The 23,902-nt window shown below is 43.1% G+C and overlaps 1 protein-coding gene across 1 annotated transcript; it reads right to left on the reverse strand.

Annotated features, from left to right (window-relative positions):
• Positions 1-203: 203 nt before the first annotated feature.
• On the reverse strand, positions 204-22,280 carry LOC128307302 (teneurin-a). The gene is made up of 18 exons (XM_053045064.1): positions 22,074-22,280; positions 21,386-21,607; positions 20,544-20,650; positions 19,436-20,443; positions 19,170-19,364; positions 18,896-19,105; positions 18,640-18,825; positions 18,418-18,564; positions 18,005-18,212; positions 14,274-14,300; positions 9,121-9,240; positions 8,951-9,050; positions 8,770-8,837; positions 8,491-8,683; positions 7,025-8,412; positions 6,631-6,953; positions 3,579-6,319; positions 204-3,107 (listed from the first exon to the last, which is right to left on the reverse strand). Exons 1-18 carry the CDS (start codon positions 22,214-22,216, stop codon positions 1,854-1,856), a joined length of 8,640 nt encoding a protein of 2,879 aa, XP_052901024.1. The 5' UTR covers positions 22,217-22,280; the 3' UTR covers positions 204-1,853.
• Positions 22,281-23,902: the final 1,622 nt, after the last annotated feature.

Genomic DNA, 23,902 nt, shown 5'->3' on the forward strand with positions numbered 1-23,902 from the left:
GTGTATGTCGGTGTGTTTTTTTTTCTCCCCTTCTGAAATAAGATTTTATATTCCTCTCCACGTTCATGGCATTCGCTTTGCGGCTTTCATTTGAAATGTCTACTATCTTGTTTTTTTCTTCATTTTTTATTATATATATATCGCGGTTGCTGCTATTCTTGTTTCCCTCCTTCATTACCATTTTCTTCCCTTCTATCCCACAGTTTGTCTGCCAGTCGTGGAATACATTTATTGTATGTGTGTGTGTGTTTTTTTTTGTTTTATTTCCATTCTTCTTTTGTTGGTTTTTTGCAATTTCTACTTTATTTTATATACCCTCCACTACCATTCTCCATTCCTAAAATGTTTGACGACAGTCTTAAAAGCTCGAATCACCATATTTTATATTCGTTTTACATTGTGAATAGGGTATAAACATCCTATTTTCTAATACCTTCTGCTAGTTTTTTTTTGTTTGTTTGTTCTTGCTTGGTTTAAGTTTGCCCATTTTGTGTTTTCTCTCTCTTTCTCTTTCTCTTTCTCTCTCTCTCTCTCAAACTCTGCTAGTTGTATTTTAAATTCTACACATTCTTGTAACGTCCGACTGCGGGGTATGCGCGGGTCAGCTGTGTTGCAGTACTACACCCCATTTACATGTTCAGTTCCAGCATACGTTCGCTTCGCAATCCCCCCTGTGTGCGTACTTGTGTTAACAACGTTTTATTTTCCCTTCCCCTCAAAAACCCCTTGTGTTTCCATAGTTTTACTTGCCGGCTTTGACTCACTTACACTTAAGTCCAGTACACACATATATCTGTTGTTTTCCAACACACATTCATTAGTATTGGCGCACTTCGGGTACGGCATAATGGTTGCACCGTCCTGTATGTTGTGAGTGAGGCAGTCTCCACGAACTTCCGACCGTGTATTTCTAGTGAGTATTTTATTGAATTGGGACTGTTGGCTTTCGGGGATGTTCCGAACGATCGCTTCGGCTAATCGCGTGTTTTCTTCCCCTTTTCTTAATAAAAAAAACCCCTCAACTGACCGGAGGCTTTGAGAAACGCAATTTGCTTGCAGTACCTTAAAAACTAAAGGATAATGAGATTTTCACTGCGAAGAAGTGCTAGACGTTAACAAACTTGTGGACCATTTTTGTTTCTCAAACGCTCTGTTTGATTTTTGATGAAGTGAATCAAAAACCTTAATATAGATACATGCATTCCGCAAACGAGTGAACGCAATAAACCTAGCAGAGTGGAAGAAAACCGAAACACATGAGCAACTAAAACATGTATTTCATTATTTTTCGGGACTTGATGCAAGTCGATAGGGGCGCGGTACGTTTGCTTTTAATCATCGGCACACACAGAAATAAAAAAAAAACGACCAATTATCCTTATAAAAATCATCTTTACGATAAACAAATTACGCAAAAGAATAAATTAAACAAAACCTGTATAGTAATAGTATGGGTTTCGGCAAGCTACGGAGGAAAGCATAACCTAACGTTAATTAAACGTAGAACTCTTGTAACGATAGTAGTTGTTTTGTGCATGTATCGCATGAAAGCGGACCACCTGGCGCAATTAATTTCCATCGTTGGGGAATAGATCGTTTCGGCCTAAAACGTCTAGAGATGCGCACCAAAAGCAGTTGAATGTTTAATGATTGAGAAAAAAAAACCCAGAGAGTTTTGTTTTCTTTTTATACCGGGTTTTACTAACCGTCGTTGCCGGTCAGGTCCGGACCCAAAACTGATAATCGGACGGAGTTCTCCGCGGAGAAAAATTCCTCGAGCCATCTGCTGCTGGTTGCCAAAAACCAAAACAAAACCCTGAACCTTACACATAGCACTGCAACTTGACGGTCAACTAGACCTCACCGTTGCGTGATGTACCGGTGGCGGAAGCGTCCGCCCCGTCCATGATGTCTCTTCGTTTTCGTTTGCGCGATTGGTTAACCTTCTTCTTGGTGAACCGTACATTGAACGGATCCTCGAGTAGTTCCGGATAGCGATCAATATCGTGCACGTACTCGCCCTCGTACAGGTTCGCGTATCCGTTCTTAATGATCTCCTCCATCTCCTGTGCGTTCCATTCATAGCTGGATATGAGACCGGTGCGCAGGAGTTCCTTCTCGCGATGCCACGCCTTCCGGACGGCCTGCAGCTTCGCATGGTGCATCAAACGCTGCCGCTCCTTTGCCGAAGTCGTGCCGTACTTGAGGTTGATGATTGCATTCGTCGTGTGTATCTTCACATCCTGGTGGTGTGCGGACGCTTTGGACACACCGGACAGACCGGAACCGGCACTGCTACCACCACCGTTCGCACCGACACCGGTGGACACGGCATCGTGGAATGTGGTGTTTACCTGACCCTGCAGACGCTTCAGCTGTTGCCGGTCCTCGGCCGCACGCCACGAGTCCTCCTTCACGAAGAAGAAAGCATCCTGCAGCGAGTTGTGCACGACGAACGTGAACGGCAATAGCCTCGTACGATTAAAGACGGATGTGTAGACATCACGGTAGATCGGATTAGCAGCGGGTACGCTCGAAACAATTGCGTAACCACCCTCCGGTTCGTCGACGACGACACGCGACACAATGATGCCGTGACCGAACGGTGGATCCGAACCCGACCCAAGCCGGAACGGTCCGATCGCGAGCGGATCCGACTTGAGGCTGGAACCGAAGAAGCTATCCGGCAGTTGCAGCAGATCCTGGCGCGACCGAATAGAACGCTCCATCAGATGGGCCATAAAGCCGGATCCAATGTTGATGCCACCGGATCCACCGCGTTCCTCGTACTGACGGCGCAGCACGTTCGGTGAGGCGAGCGCATTCTCGAGCCAGCTCCGCTGCTGGTAGAACCGACTCTCGATCGATGCTTGCGGAATCATGTTGTCGATGTCGTAGCCCATCAGCTGCAACCAGTCGAGGTGGTCCCGCGGATGGTCCTGCAGCTGTGGTGGTGGGTTGATTGGGTCATTCCCGTTGTAACGGTAGAGATGAAGTTTGGTAGGTTTTTTGATGCGCTGATCCACGTGTTCCCAATTGGGAGTCATCCACTGACCTATCAGAGGATCGTACACCTTCCCATCCGGCATATGAACCAACGATGTAACCTGTTGTGAGTGATGGAGCACAGCAAAATGTTAATTTACATATAGCAATCAAAACGCATCTACAAGCTATATCAAAAGTTCAACTCCTCAGTTTCATAAACATATACCCATACTCTCCTCTTTAAACTACTTGTTCCAATTAGGATATGTCTTTTATACCAACAACAACCTAATATCACAATTAGGTCTACATCTTATCTTATCTTCACAACTGGAAATACGGGACTGCTCAAGGTGTCCAGTAATCTCGGAACTCACACTACCTGGGTTACAGACCTAATATCTTGGGGGTTCAGAGACCTAATATCTTCAATAAAAATGACATTTAATGAAATTTGTAATCTCCACGACTTCTACGTCCCATTAAAATCACTTTAAAACTACATTAAAATTCAGCAAAAAATAGTCATTGAGAGCATATTCTGAGAAACAGTGATGTCCGTTCAATATCAGTAAATAAATTCATCTCACCTGATCAAGTATACCCCCGCAGAAGTCGATAGGCATGTAGAGATACGGGTTCGAATCGTACACTATATGTCCGTACGGTGAGCGCATTATCTCGCGAATACCTTCGCCGTACTGGTTAAATATCATCACCGGCGTGCCGCACTGATCCGTCGCAATGTAGTACCGGTACCGGTACACCTGTGCGTAGATCAGCGAGCCGCGGTCGTCGTACGTCAAGGACATGAGCTTCCCGTCCCGCGGTGAGTATATGTGGCTGATCTCGCTCCGTCGGCGCTGATTGGTGTAGAAGAATTGCGTCACATTACCAAAGTTATCCTTGCGCGTAATCAACCGGTTCAGATGGTCGTAGAAGTAGCGGATATCGAACCGTCCACGCTTCGTCGCCCGTATCAGCAGTCCCTTCGCGTTGTAGTGGAACCGTTCCTCGCGTGCATTTTGCGCTACTAAACCGCGAGGTTCGTACTTGTACTGTCCCTCGCCAAACTTCACGATACGATCCTGCGCGTTGTACTCCATCGGGATCGGATTGCCACGGTACGTGAGCGACAGCATATTGCCGTTGTCGTCGTACCGGAAGCCCCACGGTTCCTGGGCCTCTACGCCGACCAGCTGCCCGTCGCAGTCCCACGTGAAATTTTTCACATTGGTGTACGTGTTAACGCCCACGTTGCGGGTGTACGTGCGCGTTTGCACGATGCGACCGTGCAGATCGTGCGCAAACTCCATCCGGAACACCTCCATCCGGTGGATGGTGAGTGTAAGCTGCATCAGCAGAAAGCGCCCATTAACGGTACGCATAAACGTGCCAGTACGGTCACTAACGGTCGTCGCGTTCACTTGTCGGTCGCCGCGCGTTACCTCGAACTGGCCGATCGTAGACAACCGACCGGTACGCTCGTCGTAGCCGAACGATTGCTGCGGTAGATTTTGTCCACCGATGCGACCACCGATTGACGACAGCCGGAAATGGTCATCGTACTCGTAGTTAAATTTCACATTCGACAGCCCACTGCGTGCGGAGAAGTCAATGCGTTCCTCCAGCAACAGTTCGCCGATGCAGTCAAAGTCCCACCGGAACTCCAAATCACGCTCGGTGTGAATAATTGCCATCGGTAGCTCGCAGGAGGGTGAGCCGGTCTGGTACAGGAACTCGTCACGTCCATCCCCATGCACTATCTCGGAGATACGATCTTCATCATCGTACCGATACACGATGCGGGCACCATCACCGGGAAACACTGTTTGCAGTAGGACTCCACTGTGCGAGTAGTGTTGCAGATAGGACCTTGAGCTACCGGGTGGGTTGTAAGTAAAGCGCAGGAAGCCGATCGATGGTTGCAGACTGAACGTGTGTTTCGTACCACTCGGGAGCACTATTTCCCGGAGACCTCCGTTCCGATCATACACCAGCTTGTACTTGCGCTGGCTTCCAAGCGATATCATCTCGAGCAGGTTGCCTTCGTTATAGCTGTACGACACGATGCCATCCTGCAAGCTGCTGACCTCCGACAGCCTTCCCTGCCGATCGTAGTTGTACTTGAGCTCCGAGGGACCCCACTGCCATCCTTCAATGCGATTGAACCGATCGTAGGTGATGTTCAGCGGATAGTACGCATCACCCATACCGGGTGAAAACATCGTCGGCAGTCCGGACTGGTCGTACGAAACGACGAGAATCACCTCGTTGTCCCGATCGCGCAGAATTTCCCGTTGCGCGATCGGATCATACTCGATGCGTAACTTTTTCCCATCGTTTACAAATATGTCGCGACACAGCATCTTCTCGCCCTTGACTCCACCGTTCAGTGTGGCCGTACCGCGACCGTGATGCTGCTGTTCCGTGTTTCCACCATTGCATCCGACAGACGACAGTGCGTAGTTTGAGTAAAGATCGTTAGCAGTGCGGTCTCCGACGTGCAGCGATTGGTGTGACCACATCGGTAACATCTCTGCCTCGGTCGGCAGGAATTTCTCCAACCACGGATGCGTCACTACTGCCGATGACTCCAGCCTAATACCGGCCGGCAGCGACATCGAAACGGTCTGATTGATCGAACCGATCCGACCGATCGTTTCCTTGCCACCGCGCGCAATCAACACCGTTTGTATGCCGCCGGTAATGGAATATTCGATCGGTTTCGATGCACCACGCGCTCCGAATGCCGATCGGATGCTGCTCTGCACCGACACTAGCAAATCTTCCTGCTTTGGCTTCGTCGAACGATCATCGAACAGGGTGTGCACGTGCACGATTTCACCGCTCGGTGCAATCACCTTCACGCACCGTCCGAAGTCATCATACTGGTAGATGAAACTTTCTTGCCCTTCCGTGCGACTGATCAGCAGCCCACTGTTCGACTCGTAGTCCAGCAACACCTCCACCTTACGGCCAGCCCCGGAACGGGCGCTCACCTTCGTTAGCAGCCCACTTGGTGAGATCTTCAGCTCGGTCTTGTAGTCCTGCCCGTTTTCAATCGAACTGACAACGTTGCTGTAGTCCCGGAGGAATTGTATCTTGTTGCCGGAACTGTCCGTCACCGTCGACAGCTTGCCAAAGCTGGTGTTTTTCGAGTACAGGAAGGAATAGCGCGACTTGCCGGTGGACAAGTCCCGTGTCGCTATGTGCTGTCCGTACCGATTGAACACGTACAGTTCGTTCAACGGTGTGTACGGTATCTGGAACTCACCATTAGTATCGTGCTGAGGGAGGTAATGCTCAAGTGCGAAAATTCGCAACGAACCTGAGATGAAAAGAACATACAATGACAATTACTATGCAACATAGCGTTGGGTGAGTTTGATTCAAATTCAAGAATTTGAAGGAATGTTTAATTAGTCTAAATATCAAAGCTTAAACTTCATGAAACCTCAAAGTTTCATAAATTATTAAAGAATCGCCAGAGATTCCTCAGAGATTCATCCTCAGAATCATCAGAGATACTCAGAATCCTCAGAGATTTATGCATACTCAGATATTCATATGTATCACTCTTCTCAAAATACTGTTACCAACGAGTTTCAACGTGGAAAGAGAAAAATAGTTTATCTTTACCTTGATCTGCTACATTGATCACACCGTCCTGTGCGACTGCGATCGCCGATATGGACTGGAAGCGAATGTTGGAGGACAAAATTGTTTCACCGGCACCACCACCATTGCCAGACGCGCTGAACGTTGCCGACGCATCCGGATAATCCTTTCGACCGTTCGTCGTATCGTTTGCATGCTGACAGACACAAAACGGACCGGCACCATCCGGTACACCAGTACCACGGTCGACACCTGATGGGCTTTGGCCGATGCTACCGGCTGTTCCGTTTGCCGGTTTACGTCGCGAATAGTTCAACGTTTTACCCTGACAGTCACACTCTTGGCTGTGGAGATGGGGAAAAAGAAAATATGTACACCATACTGCCCTGCTGTTCACTGTTGTGCGGACACTTACCTTCCAGAATCAATTTTGCCTGCAAACTGTTTCATAAACCCGGTGGAAGATTCGATCACCTTGATCGTGTTGATGCGTTTAGAGTTCGTGTCGGCCACGTACAGGTCGCCGTTTGGTCCGAACGCCATTGCCAGCACCGTGCCGAGTGGTTCCTCGACAGGCGTAGTGCGATTCAATCCGGTCATGTGATCTTCGTTACAGTGCAACGGTATGCCAGCGATAACCTTCACCTTCATATCGGACGTCAACTTCAGTACCAGACGATCATCAACGAAATACAACGATCCATCCAGCGGGTTTAGCGCGAGTGCCGTCGGCCACTGTAACTGCACTTGCATGGCCCGTGCGGCTCCTCTACACGGTACCGGACTCCAACGGTTCTGATGCCCATGATGGCCGATCAGCGTGTGGATTGTACCCTTTGGATCTACTGCTCGGATGTTCGTGCCGTCCGCTATATACATCGTGCGATCCGCAGCAATGGCAAGACCTTTCGGGTGCGAAAGCCGTGCTTCGATTGCCGGTCCTCCATCACCACAATTCTGCTCGTCACCTGGTATACACCGCTGTCCACTACCCACGATCACATCGTAGTTGGAGGACGGATCTTCCACGTTCTCGAGCGATACAATCTTGAGGATTTTATGCTTTTCGGAATCGGAAATGTATAGCTGCCCATCGGCCGGTGACACGGATAGATAATATTGATAAGACACGCGCGTTGTGTCCAGTTGCAGGATGGTAAATATGCTACCGTTGGTAGTGATGCGGCGAATTAGGTTAAAATCGCCCACGAATAAGCTACCGTCCGGACCAGACGCGAGAGCAACCGGTGTCAACAGCTGGCCATTCTTCGACAGCCCATTGCAGTGATCACGACACATCAGCGTGCGCTGCTGTCCATCACCCAGCACACCGCGCACGATGCGCGGGAACTCTTTGAGATGTATCGTCGCACCGTCACCCTTCTGCAGGATGCCCTCGTGGAAGTTGTAGTGATGGTGTATGTCCAGACCCCACCCTCCAATATCGGAAATGTCCACATCGAAGCCCTGCAGCTTCACCGTGCGCGTTTCCCACACGATACCCCGACAGGTGGCATGTTCGTACCCGATCGAGATGCGCGCCATCGCTATACCGTACACCTTCTGCTTGAACACGTTGCGCTTGTTCCATGCAAAGATGTGCCGCAGGTTCGGATCAGCCTCGTACGTTTTCACGTGCAGCGAGCCCTCTATCTGGACACCGACGTGCACGTGCGTTAGCGTATCCGGGATGCGATCGTGCGTTAACTGCATCCGTACGATCGATCGATAGCCCGATGCTTGCGATGATTTATAGAGCAGGTGGATCTCAGAACCGGGAATTTTTAGCGATTCTTGTACAACCTGCGGGGAGTTAAGGAAAGGTGTGAAGCAAATACGTCGCAAGAAGTAAACTTACTTCGAAGAAATTCATGAGGATACCTGTGTTTCGGCGAAAATGAAATTTTTACCAGGAACTGAACCAATTCCATTCGGCATCCAAGTACTGGTGAGATGCGGACTCAAAAGCTCGTGATCATGCTCTAGACATATAGCTATCGGTGATGGGTTATCTTCCATGAAACGATAGTGTGAGGTGCTCAGGAAGCTATAGGCCAGATTGGATGGGACAGATCTGTAACCGTATTGGTGTTGGGAATGGGTTCCATTAGTATATTGCCTTTAGAGACCATTCGAATCGAGACAAACTTCTATACGTACATGAAGGTTATATCATCGCGGTCGTCATTATCGTTTATCTGCATCTGGACCGGCGGAAGTACGACAATCTAGAAGAAATACATTTAACACATTACTTCACTTTCTTCAACAAATTTGATCTTACTGCACTATGATCCCTTCAATATACTATCACACCCTATCCTAGTGTGTTCTAGCTTACTTGATTCCAGGGTACAAAAACCGTCCGCGTGAGTGGTCGGAACGGGGATCGCTGGAACTGTAGCGTCACGGCTCCACCTCCGTTAACGAGCACATCGAACCTGTAATGGAGAGATAGGTATGAAGCAATTTGAAACCCTTTAGCTGTGAGCTAATACAGCCAACACTTACCATCCACCCTGTCGCGTGAGTGTAAATCCAAAGCGAGAATCTCGGTCAACCGATACGCGTATGCCAATGATACCGAGACCCTGCGGCGTCACTACCTGTCCGCGCATGACTGACACCCGGCTGAATGATTTTTTTTTTGGTTATAACATTTTTCATTTTTTTTTTGTTTCGTGTATCGTAAAATGATCAGCCAACCAGACGCGTAGAGAGAAGAACGAAGAAGAACGGTCCATCAGTATACGTTGATGTTATATAATGTACACAAACGGATGTAGGAAACAGAAATGAACATCCATTAAAAGGAATGAAGTAAATGAACTTAACCGTACGGAAACAACTAAAAACTAGGTTACGAATGAGTGTAAAACATAACACGTTGAGAGAGATGAACGATATTTGGCTTTGAAACATTTGCAGACTCGCAATAGTTTTCAGAATGATAGAAAGAGAATTAAATAACCGAAACTAAATAACATAACGCAATAGACTCTGCCTTTCGTGAAATTACTCGTAGGAGGTCGATGGATGTTTTTTTCTTCTTTTTTTAATTACAACAAATAATTAAATAATAACACAACTGAGTTCTTCTGTTAAACGCAAGACAAAGTATATGACGCACGCGAGCAGTAAAGGAAACGAGCTGGGAGATGTGTAAACTATTAAATATCGTAAGAGTTTTTGATTAATTTCTAGACTGTAGTAAAGATGGAACATTCTTGAACAGTGATGGCAAGTAAGAAGTAGGATAACAGAAACATAACAGTTTTGCTAAAGTATGTAAATTGAAATACAATAGCCTAAAAATATTAATCAAAAAAGTGTACTGTTAAGAAATATGGTTTATATAGAAATATGTAAGTGTACCTTTCCATTTTTGGCATCAGATAACGGAACCCAAATAAAACAAAACTGAAGAGCATTCTAGCAATTGTACTACAACATTAACAACCCGGAGCAACTTGGTTGGCAGTTCGAAAATTTGCACATTCTAATAAGTATTGCTTTGTAATATTTGCTTACTTGAAACAATAACGGCGCAGTCACAGGTTGAAAATTCAATTTAAACATCAGCTAGATGTTTTTCACGCAAAATTATATTTGTATGGAATTCTATCACTACGAAAGCACTTATCGATGTTTGCAGTAGCCTCCCAAATTACCGATTTTTTGTTTGTATTCAATTTGGATATTTGTTGCAATTATATAGATAAATGGTATTATTATTGTAAATTGACATTATGACGTCTGACCTTTAACAGCTGCATGCGTGAATCCGTTCGAATTTTGAAACATATCTCTTATCGAATCGGGAATGTACGTAACGGTAATCAGCAGAGTTCATTTTGTCTGTTATACGCTGACTGTTCATTTCGCAATGAAGTGACATACGTTGAAGGTTCGCGTTGAACGTTCGCTCGTGCATCTATGGCATTTTAATTAATTTTGCTATTTTATTTTACAAAAGAAAGCACTTGTTGAGGCGTTATAATTTTGGCAAAAAAAGACAAATGAAGTTGAATTATTTTTTATTCCACATGCGTTGTAATGTTGCAGCACAGTTACTAGAACCTCCAAACCCCGGTATGGTGATGACCAAATCATATCTTTATAAACTGCACTGATTCAATAGGATCTTCTAGCAAATTTGATCTACGATGTTTTGAAATGCACATTAAAACTCAGAATTTAGATACTTGAAAAGTAGCTGCGCGCGTGGCGGTTATACGGCATGACGGACCCTTCGAAAGATTGTACATTTAAAGTGTAAAAGCAACGGCACCAACGACCGGCCGTGTGCAAAACTGTTGCCCTGCATTTGCATGAGGCTACCATCGCCTTCGCTCATTTAGTTTTCTTGCTCTGAAACCACGCAAAGATAATCACACATAACACATTGGTGCAAGTAACGTTTGGTATAACAGCGGTGTATTACTGCACAACGATTCATTCAATCGATACTGTCGAACGTGTTAGTAACGTACAAGTCTGTAATAACTCTCTCAATTGTCAGCAATAACCGTATAGTATTTTACAGTGTTCCTTCGTTTCTCGTTCGTTTGCTGAAGAATATGAAATAGTTTTTTTAAACAAGTCTTAAACAAGTCTTAACAAATTATTCTAAGCAAGCTTTCATTAACCGTTCGAAATGGTTGTAACGTACTAATTGGAAACAAATTGTCGTACAAAATTGCTTCAATTCATAAAAAAGCCCAACAAAATGAACAATCTAAAGTTTAAAAATATTAAACTAAAAACCTTGGACAGGCACCAAGGTATTTCCAAGCCTCTAATTGCTACGTAACAATTTGTACCGTTAATTAACTTAAAGACATATTATTTTAACATACAAACAAACAAAAGATGTAAGTTATGAGATTAAGAAAAACTATAATATGTTTTATCAGTAAAATAACGACTTTAACCAAATTTCTTAGATGAAAAAAAAACTAGTGCAATAACATTAAGATTTAGTTACTGTTCAATACTATCAGTTAAACATAACTTATTTTGTTTAATATCCGCGAGCATCTTCAATCCAAGTCTGTTACACATATCACTTTCCAACTTTTACTTTCTAAAAGATAGCAAAAAAAGGAGAATGTCCCAATATTCTCGCGAAAAAAAACCTTTCTCAAAACAATACCTTCCCAGCAGTAGGTAAACGAATCGCCCCCAAAATCTAAATAAATTTGAAACACTTCTAAAAAAACACACACACAATTCCCGTCATGCTGCTGTACACATGGGACAACGCAACATGATTTTGAAATCCAATCATGTGTTTTTCTTACGTTACCTTAATGTTTAATTAGCTCTTTAGTAAGATTGAAAAATGAATTGTTCATAAATCCTAAAAAAAAATAATACTTATTATTGTGAACTGATGTCAAGGCGCAAACCGACTGATGTATAAAATTCGATAAACGTCATTCGCTTGATCCTGTTAACATAAAATCTAAACGGAAGTGCGAAAAGGAAAGCAAAAACAGCAAGCTACTTGTTAGCAACAAACTCAACGAACAGGAGATATAAAATACAGGTTGTTGGCAAATATACGGTGGCGGTTCACATGTTTTAAAGCGAGAAAGCAGTAGAAATTGTAAAATATGTTTGCTATATTTCACATAACGGTAGAGTTTTCTACAAACAATCAAAGGTAACCCCGCGGACCATTTGCTGATCTCTGCTGGAAAACTTTAGACGAACTTCAGCACTCCCCCTTCCCCTTTCATCCCTTTCTCCCTCCCGCCTTCCCTTTCTCCCTTCTTCCCCGCATAAATGTATGCTAATGTTGCTGTTTTGAGTTTTATGCAAAACCGGTACAATCTAGTCACGTTTGTTAGTTTGTCTTACAATATTTTCGAAGGGCCTGTCCAACACACCACCACTAAGCTGTCGCACAAGTTGCCTCTATAGTTCCAGTTTTCTTATGCATTCCACGCTACTTCAGATTGCATTTTGTTAGATGTTTATTATATCTCTGTGAGAAACTTTTCGTCTTAAGCAAAACTTCTTCATTTACTTTTCTTTTCTCTACAGTTACTTCAATTTGATACAGGTGTCACAAAGCGATAGGTTTTAAATGTTCCAAAATTTCGCAGCACATGGAGGGTATATACATAGAAACATATGATAGACGCAGACAATAACTAGGAAAATGGGAGTAGAACAAGGGATGGCGTGGGGTGGGCGAGGGTGGGGAGGGGGAGGGGATTGTTTTGGGGAGTCTTTGTTTTTGTTTTGGGGAGAACATTTAGGGAAGTTTGTTTTTTTTTTCTTTTTGGTGGAAGGATGAGTAGGAAAAGCCTCTAACTAGTTTAACTATTTATGCTGGTTTTAATAAATAGTACTTGTAAAACTAGTTCTTGTTTTCTCTTTTCTCTTTACGGTTTCGATATATTATTTTTTTTTGACACAAATATTCTAACTTATTGGCCTTTGTTCTTCTTTTTTTTTCCTTTCAGTTTCATCTGTTCTTTTTTTTTCTTAAACATAAAAATAGTGCAACCAATACAGAAGTGGGAATTTGTCAATTTTAAGGATCTGAAAACAATGAGCAGTACGAGTAGAAAGAATGAATGATGAAAAATTTATAACAAACAAACAAAAAAGTGGCAAACAAAAGAATAAAACTCATAACGTAACTATAAATTTATCTTTGTTTTAATAGAACAACATAAGCTAACAATGAGAAGAGCTTGCTTATGGGTAAATAGTAGTAGAAAATAAAATGCAAACCCATCATTAAAGTGAAACATTAAACTCAAACACGACGCTTTAAACAGGACGCGCCCATACGTGAAAGGATAATTTTTTTTAAATTAACAAACAAAATTTATAAAGATCAAGTTATTCCCTGTTTAAATATGGTGGTTGAAATATACAATAGCACAATAAATTTTCCCGGCTCGAAAAGAAAGTGTTTGCAAATATCATATCGGTGTACATACGTTAATTACATTTAAATCGTGTTCGTTCTACCATGGCATTCTCATTTCAGAATCATGTCAATCACGTGGACAGTATACGTTTAGCGAAACTAAAGAGAACATTGACTAAAAGGGACAAACACAGAAACAAAAGCCAAATGTTTGATGGACATAAAAACACGGGTAACATGGAGAAAAAACACGTCCTAAGGCAGATGAAAAAACCATAACGATAAGTAACGACCACAAAACGGAAGGATGTGTGTTTGAATGTTTGGGTGTGTTTATGTGTGTATATATATATATACGCATACACATATATTATGATTATATATACGCAAACGAGAGATATCGATGTGAAGCTTAGCTATATATAATTATATATATAGATATATGTACATATAATCTCTTAACATATGTATATAGCGGATAATATTATAGTAAAAAAAGTTAATGAAGGGTATGAAGTTTATTTTGTTTTTTTTTTGTTGTACGAGTGAGTAAAGAAAAAATCAAAACACAAAAAAAGAAACAATAACATGATGGTTCGGTGTTGGGTTGTGGTGGTGGTGGGGGGGAGGTGGGGTATTACAGAAAACAAATTAACATGACAATAAAAGAAAAAAAACTTTCACATTCTGTTCAAAACGATAAAGCATGAAACAAAATAATATGATAACAGCAACAAGACGAACAGCAGCAACTGCAGCTTGCAAGACTTACCACGGTGTGAACGAGTTCCAGAACTCACTTTTAATTAAAAATTAATAACAGTTTTGTGTTTTGTTTTTAGCACGTAAGAACAAACAAATTAACAATTATCGACGTTTTGGTTTTTTTGTTTTGTTTTGTTTTGTTTTTTTTTTGCAATGGTGGATGAAGATGGGGAATAGAAAAGAACGGAGAACGAAGTTTATGGATTAGTTCTTTACGTACTCTGAGCAGTAGAAATGGTAACGTTTCTGTATTTTTTATTTTTTATTTTTTTGAGTGGGGGTGGGGGTTTGTTGGAATAGAAATGGTTAATTTAAAAACAAAGGTAAACAAATACGTTAAGGCTTTTATTTTGGTTCAGCTAGTAACCTCTGGGATGGCAAAGAGTGGCAAAAACTGTCACCGATAGCAATGAATTATTAAATTATTTTATTCAATACTATACAATTCTTTAACATTTCGGTTTATTTTGGGCCACTTTACAGGGCCCGACCAGAAAAAAGACGGGTCGAGAGAAAATCTAAACCAGAGAGCAAGAGGGAGCTTAATTCTTCTATTGCGAATGTAGTTGTTTTTTTTTGTTTGAGGCAAATAAGAGCTGAACGCTATTGGTCTAGAAAAACAAATTTCAACAAAACGCGTCGCACGATTTCTTCTCCGCCAATTTCAAACGTCCCCTCCCCGAAGGGAGCACGTTCATCGGGAAAAATTAAAACGAAAAACGGCAGGCGCAAAGAGTGTATCCAAACAGAATGCAAAACGTAAACAAAACGAATGGGGAAATCTGAGCGGGGGGAAAAAAGGGGGGAGGAAGTGATGAAAATGCTACACCCTGCTGGGGTGTGTGTGTTAGCATGTTTCATTTGAAAAATACAGGACATTCGTACAAGGAACAGAAAGAAAAGCTTCGTCTTGGTTGTTTCAACGGAAATTTCATAATTAGAGTTTGGTTTGTTTGTTTCTTCTCTTTTTTTTGCTGTTGAATCTTTAGCTTTTTTTTTTTAAACGGAATAGATGAAAAAACATACAACTGAAGAATTAAAAATAAAGAAAACATCACAATAATTCGAACAACACAGAACACAATAACATTAGACAGATACAACTCGTTCATTCATCCAACATTCACACATTGTCAACTCTGTTCAACCATACAGCTGTGCACAATTTTGTATGTTGTAGTCCTTGTTTTTTGTTGTTGTTGTTGTTGTTTGCGTTGCTTGAGCTTCCTTTTATAGCGGGTGGCGATTTGGTCAAGAAGTGAAGCATCTTGAAGAGCAGTGTTTTCCTCTTCGCACCAGCAATAGGCTACCTTTTATCACACACGATGGGGGTTACCGATCTATCATTCCTAGATTGTTCCTTTTGTTTGTACAATTATATGGGTAGTTTGATTTTTTTCGTTTGCGCGTACAAACATTCTTTATAAAACCCAAATCTTTTCATTTGCCTTAGTACACGAAAAAAAAACACCACTTCTGATGTTGTTCCTGTTTACTGGTGTTCTGACTCTAACGTGAATAACCAAATGGCCTGCTGTGTGCCAAAGAAGAATTGCCTACATTGGGGAATTCGTGGCACAGAAACAACCACACAAAACCAAGATTTTGATTCATTCTTTCTACCCAAATTTATCTCTAAGATCTCTACAATACAGCAGCCAAAATCCCGATAACACGCGTCACTTTTACTAAATATATTACATCAGCCAAATATTGTCGAACTTTCACGGTATCGATTAGTTGAAATAAGAGAATCTATCTCTATCTGTTCATCTTTTCTTGTCAAAACTTGTAATTCACTATTGTTATTCTTATGTCTAATACATAATTAGAAGAATTCTACAAAACCCAAAAGAAGTGAAAATGATCAAAACGAACTTGAGATTTTCTTGAGAGATTTAGTTTTGGGAAACAAAAACTGAAAGATATGGAATTCAGGTAATTCTAAGAGATAAGAGGTAGTTCAAACGAATAACTTTACAGCGAACAGATGTTCTGAGAGATATCTTCAAAAATATATTTGAAATTCGTATATCGTACGGATAACATAATTTTAGACATTCGAATTGAAAATTTTCCAATATATAGCGAGCACAAAGCGCTGATGGCTTTTGAAATATACATTATATAACATAAATAGCTTGTTGAAAAATAAATCTTGAGGTTGCTGTTGATTAGACCTATTTAGAACTGACGCACTGCTATTGGGAAGTTTTGGCCATTGTAAAGCACTGCGAATTCAGATGTCAGATTGGAAAGTGAGACGAAATCCAGCTATAACACCGGATATAGCACACCGACTTAATTAGAGCACTAGAAGGTAAGTGATGTGTGTATCAACTTTAGGTTGAAATTGCTATCATTATTGAACGAACAAAACAAATTTCTTCCGAACACCCGCGTCTGGCTATATTGCTATGTTCGCCCGTGGCCCCTCAGTATGCAGAAACGTTTGAAGGTAAGCTTTAAGTGAAGCAGCAACACTCGTTTGCTGCTGGGCTTATATAACTGTAGAACGTATAAATAGGCGCATGGTTTGCTGCCGCTATGAACTAACTCTGCTTCGTTGGTGATAGTTAAATAAATAAAAAATAGTAAATCATCAAGATAAACAGAACCTTCTTGAATCAAGGATGAAAGGAACATATGTTAGAATAGAAGCGAAACCAAATCATTCATAATAAAAATACACCTTCATACTTTCCAGCGTAAGTTTACTTGAAGTGAGAATTAATTGAAACAATAAAAAAAAACAACACACACATTAAATAAAGGCCCTATAAAATTACTGAAATTAGTCGGATTTTTTACTTGCGTTAATTTCCTTTTTTTTTGTTGTTGTTGTAGTTGTTGTTGGTTTACTTTACTTGTTATTTTGAGGGGTAAGGGAATCACACACATGAACAATCAAGAAGGGTTCAAAAGACACACACAAGGTAGGTTGATGAACAACATTAGACGAAACACAATCTTTGCCATCACGGGATTAATACACCCATTTCCACACCATACCCAGCACGTTTTGCAAAAGGCATCAACTGTCACGCCTGCGGTGGGTACACATCGTTGTGCATCCTGAGCGAATATCTTGGTCAGTGTGTTTGTGCAGCTCGGAGTAGGGGAAAAACGAGCGTATTATTCACCGTCACGATGGCAAAGGGGATATTTGGGGGGAAATAAACGTGTTATAAGGAAATTTGCTTGGGATTGGTTGTAATCTTTTTTTTTGTGGACATTTGGAACAGTAAAGGGAAGTATCAATGCAAAATTGTATCTTATCAATTAGATGACGTACTCTATTAATGGCAATTTGACTAATATTTGAGCCTAGGAAAGGCATGTTTGTGGACAACTATAGCGGTTTTTGCATAGAATGAAATCGGTTGTGTGTTAGTCTTACTGACCACTGGCATAAGTGGTGGGATACCTAGGCGATCATTGTATCGCTGCTGGTCACCGTGACGTACCGCATTAATGTACGTGCACGTAGGACCCCCCCGGTCCCAACGGGTACTAATTCATTAGACAACGGTTCTACCCAAAATGCATTGCAAAATGGTTCCGAATAGCGTATTAGTGTTTCCTTTTTTTATATTTGTTTTGTACTTCCTGACAGTAGATAGCTATCGATAACTATGACTCCCTGATGATTGTAACAGGCGTCCCAGTTAATTATGAATATATGATAAAGATATATAGGCAAACGGGGGAAAAAAAGCAAAGCTAGATACCACTTACCTCTCACTGTACTCGTCCATATGTGCGTACGACTGTACGGAGTTTTCCTCAATCAGAAACTTTACGCGCTGATAGAAAGACGCAGTTACGGAGGGTGGTTGCTTGCGCAGCAATACCTCGACCGGGTCATTCGATGCGAGACACATGATATGTTCCGCACAGATCGGATGCACGCAACACTCACTATCGGAACAGTCCGTCATGCCATCTGGGGAAAGGAAAATGCAGGAAATACTATTAGCAGCGACCCTACTGTCTTGGCGGTGCGACATTAGCAGGATGTTCACTAGCGTCTCTGGCGAGACGTGAAGCAGATTGTGGTCCTGCCCCCGGCAGAGCATCGCTTATAGACCGCTCTGCCAGCAATATCGCCACAACCTGCACCGGGCAATTGCAAGACGCATTTGTTTTACCATTGTCATTATCAATATTATCTTTGCAACTCATCTCTAGCGCGATCGAACAATCATTTCCAGCCCATCCTTCCACGCAGATGCACTTGTACTCGCCGTCCTCCATCGTACACTGGCCGTGGCGCGAGCAGCCGTTCACGCAACCAGCTGTAAAGAAAAGGGAATGAATTGTAGATGTATGTGCGCAAAAAAGGGACTCGCGGGAGCTATTGCAATACTTACGTAGCGTGCAGTGCCGTCCGTTCCATCCTTGAGAGCATACGCATGTACCGTTCTTACATTGACCATGTTCTGCGCATCGTGGATCACACATGAGCTGATCGCACAGGCTACCTGTCCAGCCGTCATCGCAACGGCACCGTCCATTCTCGCAGATACCATTTGGACCACAGTCCAGACTGCATACGGCTATATAGAGCAGTAACAATGATATATAAAGACAACGTGCCTCTCATGTTCAACACCTTTGGTCACTTACCTTGTGAACAATCGATTCCCGTCCAATGACGATCACAAATACAAGAGCCAGTATCTAGATCGTACGTTCCATGATCTGAACAACCGGGCAAACATTGATACACCTGCTGATCGACAATGCTACAGTCGTCACCCTGCCAACCCGCCTTACAGAAACACTGACCGGACACGCATGTTCCATGACCCGAACAGGAATGGTCAATACAGTCCTCTACAATTGCAGAAATACAATTACAAACCGAATCAACAACTCACAACAGCTCAGCGTTACTTACGCTGCTCGCAGAACAGTCCTTTCCAGCCACGTTCACAATGGCAGTCACCCTCAATACAACGGCCATGGTTGGAGCAGGTCGGCATTTCACATTCCGACACGGGTATATCGCACTCTGAACCCTTCCAACCTTCCTCACAGTGACAGACACCGCCACCGTAATGGCCGTGCGCAGAGCAGAGTACTGGACAAACACCTGAAATATGTACAAGCGGCGGTATATTCATGTGCACATTCAGCACAGGTGGCTTATCGTCCTAAACTTACTGATCGAACAATCGTTGCCTTGATAGCCATCTATGCAGTCACACTTTCCTAGGTAGCAAGATCCGCGTCCGGAGCAGTCGCTCGGACATGCGGTGTGAATACCTTCCGCCTCACCGACTACCAGCGAAACCGTGTGCGGTAGCAGCTCGTCATTGTACACCGACAAATACCATCGGCCAATATCGAGATACTGCAGTATAGTCACATTTACCGTCATCGCTTCCATATCGATCTTCTGCAACGAGGACGGACCAGCGCTGCCGTCGGCGGAACGCTTCGATATGATGTGCTTTTCCACCTCGTCCAATGGCAGATCTTCGAATGCAAACTGATTGCGCCGGATCGTTTCGAACGTGGATGCGTTCTCCTCGTTGGCACTGAAGTGCGTGTCGAGCACATCGTTCTGGAAGAAGCTGCTCCCGATGCTGCGCTTCCGGCGCAGCTTATGGTCGACACGGCCCCCCTTAATAAACTCCACAAAGTCGTACTGCGTCACCGTCGGTCCCACGTTTCGTCGACCGTAGATGGCAAAGTTAGCACCCCAGGGGAGCGTAAAGTTGAATTGTATAAAGGCGGGATGCTTGTTACGGAACTCCACGTTCCAGAACTGAAACGGTGCGATGGTGGATGCGTGGATTTCGTTAAACTCCCGCAACTCCACAATTGCGGGCCACTTCTGCTGGTGGACCGAGCTGAATACTTGGGTCGTTTGCTGCACCTGGTGCGAGACGTCCTGCGTGGGTCGCCGGTTGTACGTGGATAGGGCGGCATTACCGCCTGCCACACCACCTGTCCCGCCCAGCCCACCAAGCGTGGAGAAACTGTTGTGGTCCAACGTGCTGGTAATCGGGGACTCCTCCGTTGGGTTGAGGGTAGACGGTCCCGACAGCAGTCCGTAGTTGGACGAATCGATGGGCGTACCCGTTTGATCGACGGCCAGTCCCGTCTTTACATCTTGCACGAGTATGCAGTTGGCAGAGTCGAGATTGGATTTCATGGAACTCGTTGCTAAGGAGTTGTAGAAAATGAGGAAGCAATCATCAATCCAATGTCCAATGTGCTAGAAACTTCCCAGAATTTGCATCGATTTGGATAACCTCACACCTACCTGCGAAATACGTCAGTGTTGCCGATAAAATTATTGTAACCAAGATTAAGGCGATGCTAAAACACTTCCAGGAGCAACGATGCTGACAGCTTTTATCGATGCGAAACCTAGGATGGTTGAAGAAATGTCATTATAAAGCAACTTCGATTAGTTCCTGAATTCCCAAACATAAGGTGACAACATTTAGTTTGAAAATCTTTCACAGAAACATTAAAGTATCTCTTGAGAGATGAGGCGGTTACCATGCAGATGCTTTAAAAAAGGGAGAAACAAGGCTTAGTTTTTAAGTATAAATACTCTCGAAGCGACATAAATTTGTTAATATAAAAAAATAATATCTGAATATCTATCAATAGAAGTAGTAGTAATAGTAGTGGAATATCTATCGATAGACTATCAGAATCGATCACACCACTGCCTAAACTTCTACATCACCTGTTAGTTGTGTGTCATTTTAAATAATTGCCAGCAAAAAAAAAATACAGCAATAAGAGTACATTGTTTTCAACACTTCCAAATCACAATATCATGAATAGCGAATTAATGTCTATATCAAACGTAGAAGGTACAAGCGACTCAAGGGGCTAATAACGCAAGCAACGTAAAAAGCAGGAAACGCGACAGGACACAAACACAATCAGACATCCAAAGCAAATTGTTTAACAGGATTTAAAAAAAAACACACACAGAAGAGAGAGAGAGAGAGAACAAGTATTGGGGATAGTAAAAACAATCTAGCAAATTGAAAAAGCAGAACAAGCGCCAACTATTAGTTGAATTATATGCATTCCGCAAGCAATCATCATTAGCTTTGGCTATATATCCCTCCGGTGCGCAATTACCTTGATGGTGAGTAAGGTGAATAATGTGGTGTGTGGGCGGTACCACCGGTTCGTAATGGAAACACAGGCATCACCAAGGAGGAAGAGCCTCCCAGACGGGATCCGGTGGTGATGTGTGTATTAGTCATGGATTGTGTCAGTTGCGGAATCGGTTGCTGCTGAGATTGAAGTTGCTGTTGCTGTTGCTGCTGTTGCTGCTGCAGCTGTTGCGATGATTGTAGTCTAGCAAATAGTACAGATATGAAAATCATTACCAGTACAATCGGTGCTTATTGGCTGTGTGTACATGATGCCGGTGTTAGTAAAAACCCGCAACCGCAAAATCGGGATCACATTCATCATTCGGCGAACGTGTCAAATCTTGGCTAAACCCAATGATGGCAGAGGTAATCCATACCAAGCATGCCGATAACTTCAGATATGATATCTTCCATTTTGGAAGGGAAATAACGCGTACAACACAAATCATGTCGCATATCCATATCGTCAGACTCTAAATTCCTAAAGACTCTCACAACTTGAGCTATTCACTGCATATCCTAATACATCCATATACTTTCCAACCAACTACCTGCCACGGCACCAACTGATTGCGGTATGCAGCTATATCTTTGTGCTAGAATATTATGTAATCTTAAAGTACCCCACAGTAACACTTCACCAACATCCCCAACAAACTTTTCCGCACCTGTTCGTGTTAGATTCGGTAGCGAATGGTTCCGCGTAAATGTTTCGCGCTGGTGGTACCCTCCTGGGTAATGGCGGTGGTGCCGGATTGTAGCCATCCATTATGGTGTCACAGTCGTTATACTTCATAGATTTCATAGTCATCTTGCAAGCGTAGGTGTGTTGTCCCTTCAAGGCCTGTCCGTTAATGTGCTCCAGAATGTTATATATCACGTGCAGGGTACGTTCATGTAGATTTCTAATATACCGCGAGAGACAACTGCTAATAACCTCTACCCCGCCAGACACCACTGCCCAAATAGCTCCAGCTTGATGCGTCCACTGCCGTACTGCTTCGCGTTTTGTTTTACTTTTTGGACTTCCTTTTTCTTCCAGAGGTATCCGAATGCTCTACGCCCCAGCAACTTGCTGTCTGGTAACGTTCGTGAAGAAGAGCCAAGGATTAGGAACGAATGGAAATACAATCACGAGTTGCTCATGGTTCGACATCTTCATCTTTGTTTTTCGACGTTGGGTTGATAGCTTTTACCGTGTGCAGCAAAAAGGACAAAAACGATCTGTAAATAGAACCGCAAGAGAGAAAGAGAGAGAGAGAGCGCAAAAGGATATCAGTACGGATTGCAAAATGAAAGAAAATAATTGTCCGTCCACCGCCATCAATTATTATCTGCCACAATATGTGTGGCAGCGAGCTACAGAGTCACAGGCCCGCTGTATCTGAACACGAGATTCGACTAAAAATTTGCAGTTAGCGGGTTGTTTAGTAGAAGTTTACCATACCTGGTAGGTAAAGTTGCCAATACCGGAAACGTTTTTGTATCGAATGCTGGGAAAAAATAACCTGCGATACGCTTTTGCCGTTTGCCGAGTGATGGCCGAAAGCAATGCTCTGCTACGTGCATTATGAATGGAGAGCAAATGCAGTTGAACGAAATGTGATGTGGTGTGCTGCGCAATCGCTTTGGAAGGATTTCAGCGCAACAGAAAAAATGACCTGTTCGTGCCAGTAGCAGAGAGGCAAGTTCGCAAATGGACGCGTAGGTTTTGGCACGATATTGGCAAATTATAACTTGATAGCTGTGATAAACATTCGATCCAGGGTGGTAAGCCATTGCCAACTTGGTGAATATATATGTTACCATCTGCATGATTATCAAGCGCTGCTACCCGTCTGTCAGAACCTCGTGCATTTTAACCAGATCGACAAAATATGCTCCATTATTCAAGTAGAAAAGTTTCCTAAACTGATCGGTGATATCTTTTTACGGCGCATACCTTCATTATGAACTTATTATCCATTCACCAAGAGACCCACGGCATTAGCGCGCTATTGCCGATTGGTCAATGGCACAGACAATATGTCCACCCCGTGGATAAATTGTACCATTGTGAACGCAACACACAACACTAGTCGTAAGACGGTGGAGCCGTCCTGCCGGGCCTGAAACGTTACACTGCTAGCCATAACTAATGCTCGTTAGCATCTATTAAGTTGGTTTCCTCTGGGGTCTTGGGTCCGTCAGTAACTACGGTCGGACAGAAAAAAAAACCATGGTTGATATTATTGAGATGAGTATATGATGTTCATACAGAGAATTGATCAACATCAACCAGGCAGGATTATAGAGTACGATAATGCACGCTCTGCTGCACAGTGCTTCTGTCCTTTGCAGGCTAACCTGAACCAAAAAAAAAACATCATTTCAGTGTATATTTTTACGTCCAATGTCTTTTGAGTTCAAAATGCTCTATTTATCATTTGAATATAATCGAGTTTATGGCTATGTTGAATTCCAGAAAACTACAGGTACATAGCCAATCACCAACCAC

This window comes from Anopheles moucheti, chromosome X (assembly GCF_943734755.1).
Source record: "Anopheles moucheti chromosome X, idAnoMoucSN_F20_07, whole genome shotgun sequence".
NCBI classification, from domain to species: domain Eukaryota; kingdom Metazoa; phylum Arthropoda; class Insecta; order Diptera; family Culicidae; genus Anopheles; species Anopheles moucheti.

Excerpts from the sequence above, each read along its gene's own strand:
- LOC128307302 (XM_053045064.1), bottom strand. The coding sequence starts at position 22,216 with ATGACTATGAAATCTATGAAGTATAACGACTGTGACACCATAATGGAT. Across the intron at positions 19,106-19,169 it reads AGGACTGTTCTGCGAGCAGC|AGGACTGTATTGACCATTCC; the intron begins GTAAGTAACGCT and ends CTGCAATTGTAG. Across the intron at positions 18,565-18,639 it reads CGGACGGCACTGCACGCTAC|CTGGTTGCGTGAACGGCTGC; the intron begins GTAAGTATTGCA and ends TTTTCTTTACAG.